The sequence below is a fragment of the Mizuhopecten yessoensis genome, unplaced genomic scaffold (assembly GCF_002113885.1).
Source record: "Mizuhopecten yessoensis strain PY_sf001 unplaced genomic scaffold, ASM211388v2 scaffold716315, whole genome shotgun sequence".
Taxonomy (NCBI): Eukaryota; Metazoa; Mollusca; class Bivalvia; order Pectinida; family Pectinidae; genus Mizuhopecten; species Mizuhopecten yessoensis.
In genome coordinates, this window is record NW_018480055.1 from 364,260 (window position 1) to 382,646 (window position 18,387).

The 18,387-nt window shown below is 37.3% G+C and overlaps 1 protein-coding gene across 3 annotated transcripts in view; it reads left to right on the forward strand.

Annotated features, from left to right (window-relative positions):
* Positions 1 to 585: 585 nt before the first annotated feature.
* LOC110442965 (armadillo repeat-containing protein 4-like) overlaps positions 586 to 18,387 on the forward strand; it is a 31,137-nt gene continuing 13,335 nt past the window's right edge. For 2 of the 3 annotated variants that reach the window (XM_021486860.1, XM_021486862.1), the window contains exons 1-17: positions 586 to 671; positions 1,451 to 1,718; positions 2,038 to 2,210; positions 2,658 to 2,910; positions 3,482 to 3,588; positions 3,964 to 4,106; positions 5,082 to 5,195; positions 6,041 to 6,270; positions 7,649 to 7,702; positions 8,967 to 9,123; positions 9,713 to 9,859; positions 10,281 to 10,490; positions 10,861 to 11,094; positions 11,677 to 11,787; positions 12,732 to 12,947; positions 13,202 to 13,383; positions 16,849 to 16,963. In XM_021486860.1, the coding sequence (XP_021342535.1) occupies positions 1,489 to 1,718; positions 2,038 to 2,210; positions 2,658 to 2,910; positions 3,482 to 3,588; positions 3,964 to 4,106; positions 5,082 to 5,195; positions 6,041 to 6,270; positions 7,649 to 7,702; positions 8,967 to 9,123; positions 9,713 to 9,859; positions 10,281 to 10,490; positions 10,861 to 11,094; positions 11,677 to 11,787; positions 12,732 to 12,947; positions 13,202 to 13,383; positions 16,849 to 16,963 (2,676 nt within the window). In that variant the 5' untranslated portion in view covers positions 586 to 671; positions 1,451 to 1,488. Of the gene's footprint in view, positions 740 to 1,450; positions 1,719 to 2,037; positions 2,211 to 2,657; positions 2,911 to 3,481; positions 3,589 to 3,963; positions 4,107 to 5,081; positions 5,196 to 6,040; positions 6,271 to 7,648; positions 7,703 to 8,966; positions 9,124 to 9,712; positions 9,860 to 10,280; positions 10,491 to 10,860; positions 11,095 to 11,676; positions 11,788 to 12,731; positions 12,948 to 13,201; positions 13,384 to 16,848; positions 16,964 to 18,387 lie in introns of all 3 variants that reach the window. The other variant, XM_021486861.1, reaches the window with a different exon arrangement.

Consider the following 18,387-nt stretch of genomic DNA (forward strand, 5'->3'; position numbering starts at 1 on the left):
TTTACAAGGGTAACCCGACAAGAACTTGTTGAGTCTGTGTTTAAAACTATTAACACTTGGGGTATGTTCCACCTGATTCGACAGACTAGTCCAGGCCTTCACCGCCATGTTGTTGCTGATTTGCCTGTGTGTCCTCCCTTTGAAGAGTTTCATATCATCCTTCTTGTTCTGGTTTTATGGGTAATTATAAATATTTTACTGTGATCTTCAGTGTATGTACCTTCTACAGACAGCAACAGACTCGCATAAATACCCTTTTTAACAATAATTACTCTCCTTGTCTCATAGAATCAAGATTATTAACCAGCGTATGGAATTCATGCTTAATAACTAAGACTTGTCATTACCTAAAAGAAGAATATCTCAAGTTACAGATACTAAACAAAATCTATCTTGTTATATACTCCACAGAGACGGCCAAAGTGGCTTTAATACTTTAGTGCAAAGTGGAATTTATTACTTTTTAACATCAAAAGTAGGCTTTTAAATGTTACTTATGCATTTTTCCCATTTGTGAGCGTTATTTATAATGGGACGTGCTACCTAGGCTTCAGAGGGTGTGCCACGGTTACGTCCCTTGAATAAGTGGATTTCCGGCTACGCCTGCGCTGTGACCTTAGCAACGACGCGGTATTTACAGAGCTGTCTGCATCGAGTTACGAAGAGGAAAGGTAAGCAAAGAGACGAGTTAAGGATGTTCAATGTGCAATTCAGCTGATACTTATTAAACCAGACTAAGGTACACTCATTTGATGAAAACGTTATATTATTTAAAGCTATTGATTGTCGAGTGTATGAAAAAAATGTGACTGTTCTGTTGATATGAAGTACTGGCAGTTGTGTTAGTCAAATGTCACTGTGTTAGTGTGCAGCAGTTATGAAGTTAACAAACAGCAGAAATTGTCCGTCTGGAAGCAAGCGACTGTTGTCGATGACTTTAATAATAGATAGTGTGTACAACAACAAGAATACTACAGTATGTTATGTATTTCATTAATATAAACAGATAAATGCAAGGTCATTATTTCAATATTTGTTTCAATGTCTTCATCTAATAATGATCCGTTCATTAGGAGTCGAATCCGGGACCTCGGGTTTACTAGTCTTATGCTCTACCGAATGAGCTAAAGATAAATTCTGCCAAGCCGCAGGTAGCATGTGGCTAGTGCTTTACCATCTTTACGTCAGTAGCTACGTAATCGTAGATAGTTTAAATGTATATATATATGATCACTATTAAGCTTTCCAGCTTTACTTCAGGGAAAATTTTCCCATTATCCCAATCAGTTAGCGACAAACTAGGATCATGTGGGGTTGCTGACTCAAACCCAGAGGGACTTGCACTACCATTTTTCCTGCTTTGGTATATTTGGTATAACGGGTATGTGCTTTTGAACAATGAAGAAATGATTGTTCTTACTATCAAGTTCTTTTTGTTATATATTTGTAGAAAAGATTTCCTGGGAACAAGCCTGACAGACCACCAGGATGGGTCAGGCGTTTACCAGGGCGGCCCAATGGACGTCGGCCAAAGACGGAACCGGAGGCAAACTGGAGTTCACAAAAATTAATGAAGAACTCCTCAATTGCATTGTACAGTTTATTGATGGATACAGCAGTAAATTCTCATCAGAATCAAAACTTGTGTTCAAAAAACCATTAAAATGGCAATCCTCATTAACACCAAACCAGTTTTCTGCAGCAGGCTGTTCAGAACGGTATGTAACTTGTACTATCTATAGTTACATTGATACTGAGTATGTGTTATGTCCCTTAGCCAATCTGTCCACTTTATACACATTTGAGCCTCGGTAGAACAAATGTACTTTTAATAAATCCATGATCCACTACACAAGTATTTCAACCAATTGATTCATTTTTTTTCAATATAAGCTTGCCATGATGGAAGACATACAAATATATATAAAGTGATAATGATATAAAATTCTTACATTCCAATAAATATATAATTTTAATCATAAAAGGGGAGATTACTGTAAATGACTTGATATAACTTAAATATCTTATCTTATTCAGGGGGGATGACTTGGTATCTGATGAGATGGCTGATAAAGAGAACCCCCTGTTCTCGCTGATGAAGATAAATGCCTCATCCTATCAGTGTTGTGTGATGAGTCTGGAGTGGGCGGAGAAGGTCTCTCAGTCAGCAGGCGACAGAAAACTACACGAAGTCAGAGCCTGCCTAGAAGGTCATTATCATTGTATATCATTTCAAATTAAGTCATGGAATCGGAAAATGTTTAATTAAGGTCTAGATGAGATAGGGGGGATTTTGAGACTTTCCTTTCTAGTAAAATTGGGGAGAAAATATGCTCTGGTCACTTAACAATTTCAGAAATTTAAAATGCAGAACCATTTAATTTTCTTGAAAAAAATTCATAATAGACTCTATTTAGATAAAAAGTCAGTTGATGCATGGTGAACTGAATGAGATGGCCGAACCATTAAAAGGATTGAGCAGACACATAATTGTAACTTGTAAGGGATCATTTACCTAAATGGACACTTACTAGTGTAACTATTAGATTGGAATAGTTTTAGATTTTTTCTATACTGTTTCTGGTGTTGAGTTTAAAGTGTCAGTGTCCGAGTAATACTGCTGTTACATTGAACATTTTTACACTTCAATGTCACAGCCAACAGAGATCCAGGAGCCAACATACTTGGTGACAGGTTCGCTACAGTAGAAGGGGAAGACAACTCCATCTACAGATTCACAGAGGAGATCACCAAGGAGATCGAACAGTTGAGCAAACAAAGCAGTGAGGGAGAGGGAAATGAAGACCGCACCGCGGAGATCGAGGAGAAAAAAGCCATACTCAAGCTGAAACTTCAGCTATCAAAACTGGACCAGGACTTAATGAACACAAGCATTTCTCTCATATCAAAGTAAGCAGGTGTCTGTAAAATCTGTAGAAATAAATATGTTGATTGCGTAAGTTTTCATAAAAATAGGTGATAGAAATGGATCACAAATATGTGTTAATTATTAACACTATAGTGTAGTGAAAATTTATTAAATCAATAAATTGAATACTTGGAGATTGGAACATTTGCAGTATCCATATTAATTGGCAATAACAACTGCCAATGGCTGGTTCAACACAATTGTTAGTCATGTTCAGACTCTGCAACAAAAAATTGATAAAATGTTTTGTTAAATTTGAAATCTCATTCTATCAGCAGAAAACATTCACCAAATACTTATAATTTTGGACCAGTTCACACCATAATCATGTTTTCTGTTTAATTTTTGTCATAGAAATGTAGATTTATATGATAGCTCAGTAAGGTATGTGACAGAGGTAAATATGTTTTTATTTATCTGTGTAATGTCTTTGACAGAGAGGTATAATTAAAATAATTTATGGTAATTTTGGTATCCCTGTAAAGTATATGATAGAGAGGTAAAAACTTATATGATATCCTTGTAACTGTTATTGTTTTGTTGCTTATTCAGAGAAGTGCGTCTCAATCCTTCTACGGTGGATGGAGAGGTGAAGAACTTAAGAGAATTGTCCGGCCCCTCAGAGGAATCCTGTGTCTTAAAAAGCATTGGCTTCTATGGTTAGTGAAATATGTATCTAGTTTAAATATCAGAAATCAACATGATTTAATTTACTTCTACATGTGGTTTAATAATTGTGATTTCTCATTAGAATGACCTTATCAGCATTTAAAATGGAGAATGACGTGAGAAATGAAAAAAAGAAATATGATCTCTTTGACTTGGGAAGTATTCCTTTTTTCAGATTACAAGCAGCACTGTATCAATAATTAAAAGCAAACGTTTTGCTTGGTTCACCAAAAAAAATGTTTTTAAATGCAATCCGTTCATATAAAAGCTTTCTAATCTTGTCCATGCATCAAACCTATCATTTCAAATTTAGCAGTGACTAAAGAAAGGATTAACTTTAAATCCTAATTGGTGTGATGTTGTAGGCCCTGTCTTCGTGTTTGAGAATGGGTGTCGTGCCCCCGCCCACAGACAGCTCCATGGTGACATCGCCTACGTTGAGGTCCAACCCTTCGACACCGGTGTTCTCTACATAATGGCAAACACATCTGGCTACTACACCTTCAAGGTAACACTTCACCCCTCTGTTCATCGTAGTAGTAAAATTAACCTGCATGCAATTGTGAACAATTATTCACGTTTAATAATCCAAGCAAGTAGCAGTGTAATAATAAATTTGAGTGATTGCATTATATCTGCTTTCACAGTCTTAGAATTTAGGATCTTAACACACCATAGACAATACATGTACGTCTAAGAGATTTCGATTTCTTATAGACCAACTGAAATTTTAATAGACCAGTCCTTGACTTAGAACATTAAGTTGCGTGTTTAGTGTTCATTAAGATGAAATAAAGAAAATATGTAATTGTATAATTAAGGCAGAAAAGTAATTTCATAGTGGACTTTTTCTCTCGCTACTGTATTTCTCACATCATAGGAAATAACTGAGAGACTTAACAAAACACTTGCTTTTTACGGTGATAGTCTAAGGGTCTACCATTAAGTTTGAACACTGCTGTCACTGTTCGTGGTGTTCAGTTGTGAGATTTCAGGAAAAAACTTGTATGACCTATATTTTTCTTTAATCCAATTCATAGAAAACGCTACTGGACCATAAACCTTAATGATAAACAGTAGTTAGTAATGACTTATAGAATGGATGTTGTTTCCCTGTAGTTTTGTACTATATACTTTGTAAGGCTGTTTCAATTTATGGAAATATGCAGTGTATCACAACATACAGTTGTTACAAGGTCTAATATATAGGCTGTTAACTGGTAACTATGCAACGACTTATCGATGATCACTTCAGTAAAAATCTTAAATCTGTATAATCCATCGCAATGATCTATTATTCATATTGACAACATTTGACAGGAAAAATCTTCTGAAATTAAGCACCTTGTCTAGGGACCCGACGGTCTGGGTGAGATTTAGTACTGTGTCTGAGATGTAAAACATTTTCTCTTGTCTAGGGATCCGACGGTCTGGGTGAGATGTAGTACTGTGTCTGAGATGTAAAATATTTTCTCTTGTCTAGGGACCCGACGGTCTGGGTGAGATGCAATATGAGAGAGAAGGTGAGCCCTGCCGTGACCTGGTTCTGCTCCTTAAACAGAAAAGTCCCAAGTTTGCAGAAATGATTGATAATCAGGTAATATCTGTTTAATGACGTTGCGATATGTTGTTATTTTGTTTTGTTTGGTACAAATCAACATGATATAAAAGACTTTCCTGGGTGTGTACATTATTAATTAATAGCTTGGGAGATCTGGATTTGGATGTTGTTTGAGAAATGGTCTTGTTATATAGATCAAACTGTTCATTGATATGAGTATGTTTCCAAATCACTGTCAACGCTCTAGTGTGTCTTAACTTTATACAAAGGTCAAATATGAGAATACCTGGAAAAACTTAGTATTAAATCATTCCAAGGTCAAAGCCAAGGTCGCCTCACTTAATTATTATTTTGTCCTAAACAGTGACATCACTCTAGCAACGTTCATTTCTCAATGGATTTTGATAAAACGTTATACAAAAGTCTAGTATTAGATTACCTTAAATGATTCCCTACTTCAGGATTTCAAGGTCAAATTCAAGGTCACTCTACTATTTATAGTAACAATGACACTACTTTTCATTGGAGTTTAGGAATTCATATCTCACATATAATTTTATTGTTTTTCTTTGTGTTTCAATCCTTAAAAGAAAAAGTCAAAATATTGGTTCATTGAAAATTACATGTCCAGAAAAAGATACAGGTGGACAATATTAACAGAAAAGTTCTATGTAGCCCGTCTTTAGTCTCACTGTGGACAAAATTGTCTAGAATATGTCAAGTCTATCTTGAATGATTGAATCATGTTCATGTTTAAAAGAAAAATATCTTAGTTAATGTTATAAATAATAGTGGCTGATTAAGTTGGGCACTTTTAAAAGAAGCCAAAATGGTAATGATTCAGAAATCCATCATTTATTTTTAATTTCTGTGGTGGTCAGGATTTCTCCCTTAAAGTGCGAGAGGAGAACGAAAAGCTGTCAGATCATCGCCATGAAGACACAATGGACAATGATGAGCAGGTTACCCAGCGGACAGACATACAGCGAAGGAAGAAAGAAATGGAAGAACAAGACAAAGAAAAGCAAACAAAGCAAAAGACACAGCGGAAGAAACGTCTGGAACCATCACTCAAGTGGAAGGCCTTAGGCATGGAGGAGTACAAAGTAGAGTAAGTCAGTTATAGGCCTTAAGCATGGAGGAATACGAAGTAGAGTAAGTCAATTATAGGACTTAGGCATGGAGGAGTACAAAGGAGAGTAAGTCAATTATAGGCCTTACGCATGGAGGAATACAAATTAGAGTAAGTCAATCATACGCCTTAGGCATGGAGGAGAACAAAGTAGAGTAAGTCAATATACGCCTTAGGCATGGAGGAATACAAAGCAGAGTTAGTCAATTATAGCCTCAGGCATGGAGGCGTACAAAGTAGAGTAAGTCAATATACGCCTTAGGCATGGAGGAATACAAAGTGGAGTAAGTCAATTATAGCCTCAGGCATGGAGGAATACAAAGTAGAGTATTTCAATTAAAGCCTTAGTCATGGAGGAATACAAAGCAGAGTAAGTCAATTATAGGCCTTAGGCATGGAGGAATACAAAGTAGAGTAAGTCAATCATACGCCTTAGGCATGGAGGAATACAAAGTAGAGTAAGTCAATTATAGCCTCAGGCATGGAGGAGTACAAAGTAGAGTAAGTCAATATACGCCTTAGGCATGGAGGAATACAAAGTAGAGTATGTCAATTAAAGCCTTAGTCATGGAGGAATACAAAGTAGAGTAAGTCAATTATAGGCCTTAGGCATGGAGGAATACAAAGTAAAGTAAGTCAATTATAGGCCTTAGGCACGGAGGAATACAAAGTAGAGCAAGTCAATCATACGCCTTAGGCATGGAGGAGTACAAAGTAGAGTATGTCAATTATAGGCCTTAGGCACGGAGGAATACAAAGTAGAGTAAGTCAATCATACGCCCTAGGCATGGAGGAGTACAAAGTAGAGTAAGTCAATTATAGGCCTTAGGCATGGAGGAATACAAAGTAGAGTAAGTCAGTTATAGGCCTTAGGCATGGAGGAATACAAAGTAGAGTAAGTCAAGTATGGCCTTAAGCATGGAGGAATACAAAGTAGAGTAAATCAATTATAGGTCTTAGGCATGGAGGACTACAAAGTAGAGTAAGTCAATTATAGGCCTTAGGCATGGAGGAATACAAAGTAAAGTAAGTCAATTATAGGCCTTAGGCACGGAGGAATACAAAGTAGAGTAAGTCAATTATAGGCCTTAGGCATGGAGGAATACAAAGTAGAGTAAGTCAAGTACATGCTCGGGTGAAAACTAGGCCTTAGGTACGGAGGAATAGCTCTTTTCTGAATTGTCAAAGAGCACCATGTAAGTGTGTATCGGGGTATAGTAGATATAGCTTATAAATGCCACTATTTAAGAAATACAGTCAATATGGTAAGCAATGAACTGTGACCATTAATCCTGACCCAAACTTAAAGTTTCTTTCAAGGATATGATCCTTATTTGTGCAATTTTCTTTTTCACAGTGAGAGGCAAGGTGACTCAAACAGAAGACTGAAAAAGAAGAAAACAACACCAAGGTAAATTTAAGAACTCAAAAACCCAATCATCAAGAATAAAAGTCACGTTATTATGGATTATTTCCCTGCTGTGAGGGCATACAACTCTTAAAATGGTAGAAGTTGCTTGTCTCTTGAACATTAAGGTATACTTAGATCACCCGGCCTATAGAGTTTATAGTACTATGTATCACTAATGGACTAAAGCATGTTTCCTTTTTAACAACCTTGTAGCGTTTTAAAAATTATCTTTTGGTTATCTTTATCTATGAACATTAGCTAAGGATGATTATAAATCTAAAAAGAAAAAAGAAAAAATCAATATCTTGCTCCTAGTAGAGAACAATTTAATTTCCTACTTGAAAAAAATTGATGCACTGTAACAAAAAGGAGTTCAGAAAATCCTCAGCTCTTTAACAGAGAGAAAGACATGTATGGATTCTGACATACATGTATTCAATCACTGTCAATTTTCCAAACATGAAAAAGGAGAAATTTTCTAAAATATAAAAGTAAAACACCTGTATCATCATCCATGTATTCCTTGAACAACTTATTTTGTAAGATTTGGTTATCTTAAAATTATATTCTGGTAAATAGTTTTACCACTTTGTCCATTTATTTGTTTAATTTGACAACCAATGTTTGTGATTTTAGATATTTACTTATTTAACCCTTTCACCCCTACGCAACTTTAGTGGACTCTACCTTGCATTGATTTGGAGGGGTTCATTATGGTCTACAGTGGTGAAAGGGTTAATAAGTTAGTACTCAATATAAAGGTCTGCCTCAAGCTGAGTTGGGCTTGAGTCTGTGTGTCATGTATATAAAGCTTGACTTGATTGAGGCGGCCTCTATGTAGGTTGACTTGAGGCGGACTCTATGTAGGTTGACTTGAGACAGACTCTATGTAGGTTGACTTGAAGCAGACTCTATGAAGGTTGACTTGAAGCGGACTCTATGTAGGTTGACTTGAAGCGGACTCTATGTAGGTTGACTTGAAACGGACTCTATGTAGGTTGACTTGAAGCAGACTCTATGTAGGTTGGCTTGAAGCAGACTCTATGTAGGTTGACCTGAGGTGGACTCTATGTAGGTTGACTTGAGGCGGACTCTATGTAGGTTGACTTGAAGCAGACTCTATGTAGGTTGACTTGAAGCGGACTCTATGTAGGTTGACTTGAGGCGGACTCTATGTAGGTTGACTTGAGGCTGACTCTATGTAGGTGATATCGGTGTCTGGTGTTGTTGTCGATTGAGTTTAACTTAAGTGTCCCCGTTGTAGGATGAAGTCTAAGACACCTATAGATGCTGAGGACTCGTTCAGCGAGAGCTCTACGGAGAGTGAGGAGGAAGAGGAGGCCGTGGAGAGGAGGAGCGAGACCAACGCTGACCTCCCCTCCGAGTACTGGCAGATACAGAAACTTGTCAAATATCTCAAGGTATTGTCCTGATTATCATTACTGGTTACACTGATCATCAGGACAAAGTTTGATAAGTCTGTTGATAGTTTCATACAAATACTTCTTCAAATATCAAGTTGAAACTGCATTTATAGAAATAAGAAATAACCATACAAAGACAAAAATAACATTAACCATCATAGTCCTGTGCTCAGTGTTTGACTTAATGGAGGTAACCAGACAGGCATGCCCCCATAGCCCTGTGATCGCGTTTGACTTATTAAAGGGAGGTAACCCAGACAGCCATCAGCATAGTCCTGTGCACTAGTTTGAATGTGAAGGGAGGTAATCAGACAAAGCCAGCACCATAGTCCAGGGCCGTTTTCGTTTATCGCGATCCAAACAGTTGAACTGATTGGACCAGAGTTGTTCGTTTATGAAATTAGATCGGACTCAGTAATCTGATGCTGCTTTCCAGCGAGCCTTAACAAAGCCTTGCAAGGCCTGCATAACCTTTTGCAGGTCCGCCAGGATTTATACCTGAAAATATTACATTTATAAATGGACGTACCGGTTGTTCACATAAACGAACAGGTTCCTGTACACTTGTTTGAATTCTTTTTTAAAGGGAGGTAACCAGACCGCCACAATCATAGCCCTGTGTGCGATGCGTGACTTCAACTTGGCACAGGAGACATGTCAGTTGGCCATCAGAGATGTGGGAGGACTGGAGGTCCTCATCAACCTACTCGACACAGAAGACATCAAATGCAAGGTACCAGAACTTTGTACGGTGTTTAGAAATTTCCATTAAAACACGTAAAATTGAGAAAATCCAGAATTAAAAACAATACATCCAGACCCTTTCTTTTCATTAATAATTGTGCTTTCGTCTTATAACCTGGGTCATTGTTTGCATTTTAAATGTTTATTTAATTTTGCATTTGGACCAAAGAAAATGTTGATTCCATTGCTCAGAAATTATAATAGAAAAATAAACAGATAGATTCTTTTATGTATGATAATCATTTTTGGGAATGAGAAATTAAAATTGGGGAAAATGGAGATTATTTTCAGATGGGAAGGGGCTATCTGTAAGTCAAAATTGTTCTGTTCATTTTATTAATTTTCTGCTCGGATATTGAATTGTCCACAAGTCATCAGGTATTGATTGATGTATTTGTTTTGTTTTCCAGATCGGTTCTCTAAAGATATTAAAAGAAATTTCCCGTAACACTCAAATACGTCGTGCAATAGCTGATCTCGGGGGACTACAGACCATGGTAAAGATCCTGCGTGACCCTGACAAGGACCTCAAATGTTTGGCTGCTGAAACCATTGCCAATGTAGCAAAATTCCGTCGTGCAAGACGAACTGTTAGGCAGCATGGAGGAATCAAGAAGTTGGTAAGGGATATAGTTGATAGTTCAAGATTGGACGGACATTTGCAAAGATTAACAATTTGTTTTAAAGTTAGTAAATTTTGTAGAGAAATTTTTGCTGAATGGCAAGCACATATTTACATAATCTTCTCCAAATATAATTATTCGTTACATACATCCAACAACAATACTGTACAAACAGTAAGGTTAAATACCTTTAGGAATACAACTAAGAGGAAATCTTAAGTTAAGTAAAATATTTCAGTACTTAGTACAAAATTCTGACTTACTTAAGTAAAATTTACTTAAGTTTTTTATGAACCAGAATGTTTTAAGACAATTTTTTCCATCTTCCCTGAGTTCAACAATGATTATAACTAGCTGTGTGGTATAGGTTGGCCTGCTGGACTGTGTGTTGCTGACCAGCCAAATGACCCCGGAGATAGAGAAGGACATTGAGGTGGCGCGATGTGGAGCACTGGCCCTGTGGAGCTGCAGCAAGAGTAAGAAGAACAAGGAGGCCATGAGGAAGGCGGGCGCCATTCCTCTCCTCGCCAAACTCCTCAAGTCGGTCCATGAGGACATGCTCATCCCAGTCGTTGGCACCCTACAGGAATGCGCTTCAGAGGTAAGCTTCATGATACTGATCATGTTGTCTTATTATACAATGACTTCGGCCAACAGAATTTGGTACTAATACAATCAGGGTCAGGCAGTTTAATATTTTGTATATAAAGAATGGGTTAAAAAAAAGGGGGAAAAAGTTAGTAAGATGTCTAGTGAATTGTAAGGTTTGCAAGTAGTTTTCTTTCTACTTGTATGTACCATGTATATGAAGTATATTTCAGACACTGCCTTCCTCACCTCATGGCAGTTTTATGTTACATTTCTTCTTAATAATATGTTTTGAATTCTCATGTTTGTCTTGACATATGTTGATATGCATTCATGAATCAACGTTACAAAATTCACTTTGAATGGCTAGAAGTTTTGTGATAAAAAATGAATCGTAAAATAAATTGAAGATACATAGTTTTAATGACTTACTCTGCATTCTCTGCCGTGAAGTTTTCTACTTTCCACACGAGACATATTACTACACTTTTGATTCCTGTATTATCTGTCTCTTTTCTACTTTGATCATGATCTAGTATTTTTCATTTAAGTATGATGATGATGATGATGATGATGATGATGTTTAATTTTACAGCCGAGCTACAGGTTGGCTATAAGGACAGAAGGTATGATTGAAGATCTGGTGAAGAATATCAAGAGTCAAACGGATGAACTACAAATGCATTGTGCATCAGCAGTCTTCAAGGTATTAATAAAAGGATTTATTTCTAATTAATATAAATCTTCCTTTGATGAAAGTTCAAAGGTCAAGTTTCAATGTAGACTGTATTATTAATGAATAAGGTTTTAGTTTATTTATAAAATCTTGGTTCATTGAGATCTGTTATACATCAGTTGTGTTGCTTACATCCTTGTACATACATTGAGTCGGAGATGGAGGGTTGAAGTTAAAGAATCAAACTAGCTTTTAAAGTATATGTAATAATTATTTCTGATCAATGTCTGTTTAATGACGTTTCTATATTCTATGAGAATCCGTCAAATTTATGTGTATTGATATAATTATTATTCACATAGCGATGATAAGATATTCTGTATACATTTGAAACCAAGTAATTCACTGTCCCAGCGGTCTGTGTCGTATCTCCAAGTACTTCACTGTCCCAGCGGTCTGTATCGTATCTCCAAGTAATTGACTGTCCCAGCGGTCTGTATCGTATCTCCAAGTAATTCGCTGTCCCAGTGGTCTGTGTCGTATCTCCAAGTAATTCACTGTCCCAGCGGTCTGTGTCGTATCTCCAACAAAGAAGAGTTTCATATTTTTTTTCTTTTCTTTCTGACTTTGAGTTGCTTACCATTTAAATAACTAAGAGGTACAACAAAAACATGATATCATTTCTTTTTACTATAAAACATTTCTGCTGCAGTGATTCTGGCTACAGACCTCTTGATTTTAGATATACTATAGCTAGCTTTAATACTTTTCAGCAATAGCACTGGGAATAGTTCTGAAATGGTTTAGTTTACTCCCTTCAATGCTCACAACCAATGATTGTATGAATAATAACATTCATCTAACAGGGAAATAATTAATATATAATTCAATGCCTGTATACTGTAGATAATTATTTGGGCTCTCTCTCTTAACTATAACTTGAAATTCACCACTGGTTATCTCCCTTGCCCCAGTGTGCGGAGGAGAAGGAGACCCGAGACCTTGTGAGACAGTATGGCGGTCTGGACCCGCTCGTCTCGTTGCTACAGAAGACAGAAAACAAGGAGCTCCTTGCAGCAGCCACTGGAGCCATCTGGAAATGTGCTATTAGTCCAGAGAACGTACAACGATTCCAGGAGCTCAAGGCCATAGAGATGCTGGTGTCTCTGTTGAACGACCAACCAGAGGAGGTACATATATTTGTGTTTAATAAGACCCAGCAAAAGGGATAGTGAATTTTAATAAAATGATTTATTGTTTATAATTTCTCTCTGTGTGTCATTCCTCAAAAAATTCTTTTTCTTTCTGTATCTTATCAAATTAAATAGAATTTTAAAGTTTTAATGTTGAAAATGATTAAAAATTTGCTTATCAAAATCATTTTGAAAAAACTGCATTGAAGAAAAATGTTTCCTACTAAAATGTTTCTTTTCTTTTCTTACAGGTGCTAGTAAATGTTGTTGGAGCCCTTGGTGAGTTAGCCAAGGACCCACCAAACCGTCTGGCCATCAGAAAGTCTGGAGGAATCCCACCCCTGGTCAACCTACTGACCGGTACTAACCAGGCTCTACTGGTCAATGTGACCAAGGCTGTGGGGCAGTGTGCAGAGGAGCAAGACAACATGGGGTAGGTCAAACAGACATTGCAGAAATATTAAAACACTGGGACTGCAACGATATAATGGGTGACGATTTATCACGATATTTTGAACACGGTACGATACACAATATTTTTGGGAGTCATGATACACCTACGATATTTTCTGGATTTTCGTCGTTTCTGAATTAAGTCTACTTATATTCGATCCAACATGGCAATCAAGTGATGGCTCCGGCTTGACATGCATGTCAAAAACCGTGACTTTTGTGAAACGTTAAAGTCATGCCCATTTTGGACAAAGTCTGTTTCCTGTTGTAATATTGCCATTAAAAACTTGCAACATATCTTTTCTCTTTGCTTCTACTGTTTAGTGTTACTAAATGTTTTATGATAGGTATTGGATCGTGACCCCAGTATCGTGATACGTAGCGTTTGACATTTGACAGTTCTGTGTGGGTTTTGGTGATCAGTGACAGCTAGTTCTGTGTGGGTTTTGGTGATCAGGGACAGTTCTGGGTGGGTTTTGGTGATCAGGGACAGTTCTGTGTGGTTTTTGGTGATCAGGGACAGTTCTGTGTGGGTTTTGGTGATCAGGGACAGTTATGTGTGGGTTGTGGTGATCAGGGACAGTTCTGTGTGGGTTGTGGGTTTTGGTGATCAGGGACAGTTCTGTGTGGGTTTTGATGATCAGGCACAGTACTGACGACTACCATAACGAGTCAGAATATCACCCTATTCACTTCAGGGGATCAGGAAGGGTTCTGAAATCACCATTACAGGGGTCAGAACACTCCCCACTTCTGTAAAGTGCTAATACATCACAAACATTATTTTTGTCACAATACAACTTACAAGGGTCTGAAAAACAGGCCGGACAGATCACCGTGTGAATCGATTGATTGGCTGGAGGAAAAGTTAGGACTGTTGACTATTTTATTTGTGTGGAATTAAAAACCTGAAAACCCCCAAATTGGTTTAAGAAACAAAATTGCAAAAGGTTTTTTTCTAACAATGGAGTTCTCTGATAGTAAATTTTGTGAAAACTGCGTCTCTTATGATTGTATAGAGAAAAGTGTTGTTCTTTGTCGTTTAATGAAAACTGTGTTGTCTGACCCTTATTTAGTGAGAGGTTGTTTTTTGAGCTCTGCTGTGAAAACAGTTGTAGAACTGATAAAGGGAGGTAATGTGGTAGTACCCAGCTGTGTGTTAGTCATTGTGGTATAAGAGGGCCATACCTGTTGACATCAGAAGTGTTATCTATATGACAGAGGTTCACCTGACTGTTTGTGATCAGGTGAGTCTCAGGTAACCCTCCGTATGGTTAGCTTGATGTCAGTAGACTGGTTTGTCTTCTACAGAACCAGAAGTTCTCTAACAGATCAAACGATTCTTCATCATGTCTCTTTTTATCTTTATCGTTTGAGGTCTGAATCAATAACAAAATATGTTGAAAAATGGAAGAATTTAGCATAAAAAGCAGCTTACTCAGTTGAAGTATATCAGGTAGTTCAAAAGATTACATTTCCTCTTTAATATAAATTGATGTGTTTGTAGTTGATAACAGAAAATTGAACATCAAGCATCAAGGATGTGAGTCTAAATGTTTCAAACCTGATGAACTTATTGGCATCTAACACAAGTGGATTTTTTGTGAATCATATTTGTTTGAATCAACAGCCAACACACCTCCATATTTGGACTGAAAACCTGAATAACTTAATGAATTTAAATAATTATAAATTTTGATTAAATTTCACTTTCAAAATTTTGTTAAAAGCTGATAAAGAGTTTTTGTGCTAGGATTAAAGTCTGTTAAAACTTGTTTCCTGGTTGACATCACAGATGGTCATATGGCTCCATTACTTCAGGAGTTTACAGTTTTACCCCTTGGCTAGTAGATTTTATATCAGGGCTAATGAAAGGTTTCAATATTTCTAATGATAACATACATTGTAGGTTTAGATAAGTAGAATTTTCAAAATCTGCATGCAGACTAGTACTCAAAAGTGAAATTGTACACTCCTGTATCCACAAGGTAACCAGGCTGAAGTTGTGAACATGTAATTTTGAAAGCTGATACTAGTGATATCAGGTATTTGATATTGATTGTGTTTATAAATAAGTTATCAGTTTGGTAGGAATGATGGTGATATCTCATGTTAGAAGGGGACATCCGTGTCGAAATTTACTAAACTGTGTAGGTGTGCGTGTAGCCATTGACCTCCTAAATCCTTCCGCGATTCTGGAATGTGTATTGATATCGTTATACAGAATTCATTTACCTCGTTATTTGTCTTTGCTTTCTATTTCAAGTCATGTGCTCAAATGATTTTGAGCCCAGACTTTCCGTTGTAGTTTTTGTTGTTTTATACCAAACCCTGTCAAGGTGAATGTTTACACAAATACTCATGTGACCGGGAAGCACATGATGTATCTGTATGGAGGGTCACAAGTGGTGAAAAGTATATCAAGAAGAAAAAAGGGTTTTAACCACATTGATCAATATTTCTGTAATGAAGGACGAAACGGCCAAATCATGATTAATTTGTTAAATGTTTGTTTGATGATATGAGTCGGATCTATTGTACTTGTATGAGTCAAATCTATTGTACTTGTATGAGTCAAATCTATTGTATTTGTATGAGTCAGATCTATTGTACTTGTATGAGTCAGATCTATTGTATTTGTATGAGTCAGATCTATTATACTGGTATGAGTCGGATCTATTGTACTTGTATGAGTCAGATCTATTGTACTTGTATGAGTCAGATCTATTGTATTTGTATGAGTCAGATCTATTATACTGGTATGAGTCGGATCTTTTGTACTTGTATGAGTCAGATCTATTGTACTGGTATGAGTCGGATCTATTGTACTTGTATGAGTCAGATCTATAGTACTTGTATGAGTCAGATCTATTGTACTTGTATGAGTCAGATCTATTGTACTTGTATGAGTCAGATCTATAGTACTTGTATGAGTCGGATCTATTGTACTTGTATGAGTCAAAAATGTCCACCTGCCCTAAAATCTATTATCCCTTGGTATCAGGATAGTGGAGTTGTATATCCTTGTGCTTCATATAGATTTCGGCATAGAATTTTGCCTTTAAAAGGAGAGTTTTAAAGAGGGTCCCAAAGATAACCTGAAAAACTTGAAATTCATGTTGTTATTACAATGACAACAACAGGAGCGGTTTGAAGGTGAAACACTGCCATGGAGACTCGCTAGATAGCTAAGACGTATCTGAGGGTTTGTTTGGTCAGCATGGATTTCACCTGTTTTATCAGGTCTAATTGTACTTAGTTTTTTCTATATCTGGGCAGCCCTTGTTACTTGTCCAGAAGGATACAATTTCCATTGCTGTATATACGTTTCTTTTTGCTTAATATCACATTTCCAACTGACAAATGACACTTGATATGACGAGAAATACATGAGATTGCTGTGGTCATATGTATATTTATATTTCGTGACTTTGTCTTTTTGCAGTATCATAGAGAAGCTGGACGGTGTGAGATTGCTGTGGTCACTACTGAAAAACCAGAACACAGAGGTCCAAGCCAGTGCAGCCTGGGCTATCTGTCCCTGTATTGAGAAAGCCAAGGTATGACACACATAGCAACACTACCACCAATGTCTTTCAATTTTTGTTCAGAGATTTCTAACAAAAGTTTCAACCAATTTTAATATATCTTAACTCATTTTACTACAATTTCTAGAGTCATTATGGGAAAAAAAACATTTCTTGTAAATAATGGATTTTGAAAAAAATCTATAAATATGCACACAGTAACAATAGAGAACACATCTGGAGAAGAAAGTAGATATGTTGATCTGATGGTGTAGAGATAAGTAAACAACTGGTAGAAAACTAGAGGTCTTCCTGTGTATAACCTATTTTGGGGTTGTGAAAAATTAGCCAGATCCGGATGATGAGGAGGAGGAGGAGGAAGAGGAGGTGGTAAGTAGGGAGTAACTATGTAGCTCAGTCAGCATGTTCACCGCAGTCACAAAGTGTGACAGGATAGTGTCTCGTCACAGTCACACAGTGTGACATGATGGCGTCTCGTCACAGTCACAAAGTGTGACCGGATAGCGTCTCGTCACAATCACACAATGTGACAGGTTAGCATCTCGTCACAGTCACACAGTGTGACAGGATAGCTTCTCGTCACAGTCACACAGTGTGACAGGATAGCGTCTCGTCACAGTCACACAGTGTGACAGGATAGCATCTCATCACAGTCACTCAGTGTGACAGGATAGCTTCTCGTCACAGTCACACAGTGTGACAGGATAGCGTCTCATCACAGTCACACAGTGTGACAGGATAGCTTCTCTTCACAGTCACAAAGTGTGACAGGATAGCGTCTCGTCACAGTCACACAGTGTGACATGATAGCGTCTCGTCACAGTCACAAAGTGTGACCGGATAGCGTCTCGTCACAATCACACAATGTGACAGGATAGCGTCTCGTCACAGTCAAAAAGTGTGACCAGATAGCATCTCGTCACAATCACACAATGTGACAGGATAGCGTCTCGTCACAGTCACAAAGTGTGACTGGATAGCCTCTCGTCACAATCAAACAGTGTGACAGTCTGCATGTTCACAGAAAGTAGTCACTGACTGATTAGAACAATTTTAATCTAAAGCTGCTTCTGAATGAAAGCTTTTGTCAATATTAGAAGGTGTCCTCACTGATGGGGATGACTATTTAGAGATTCCCTTCCATAAGGTGACAAATATTTCGACCCGGTTAAGTTTTCATTCAGATACGGGGTAAGGCCCATCTGACCACTTAAAACCTGGTCCTAGCCTGTTGTATGTTTCATTTCTTAGCTGCATGTAAGTTGACAAAGAAAAGGCTGTTGTAGTTTTCAATTGGCCAGGTAGGACAAAAAGTAATACCTGGAGTCCAGGATACAAACTCACAGTAAATCAAGCAAAATGCACTAGTGATTTGAAAAAATGTTAGGTTTCACCAGGACTATGTTAAAAATCATATTGTCAAATTTACACAATAT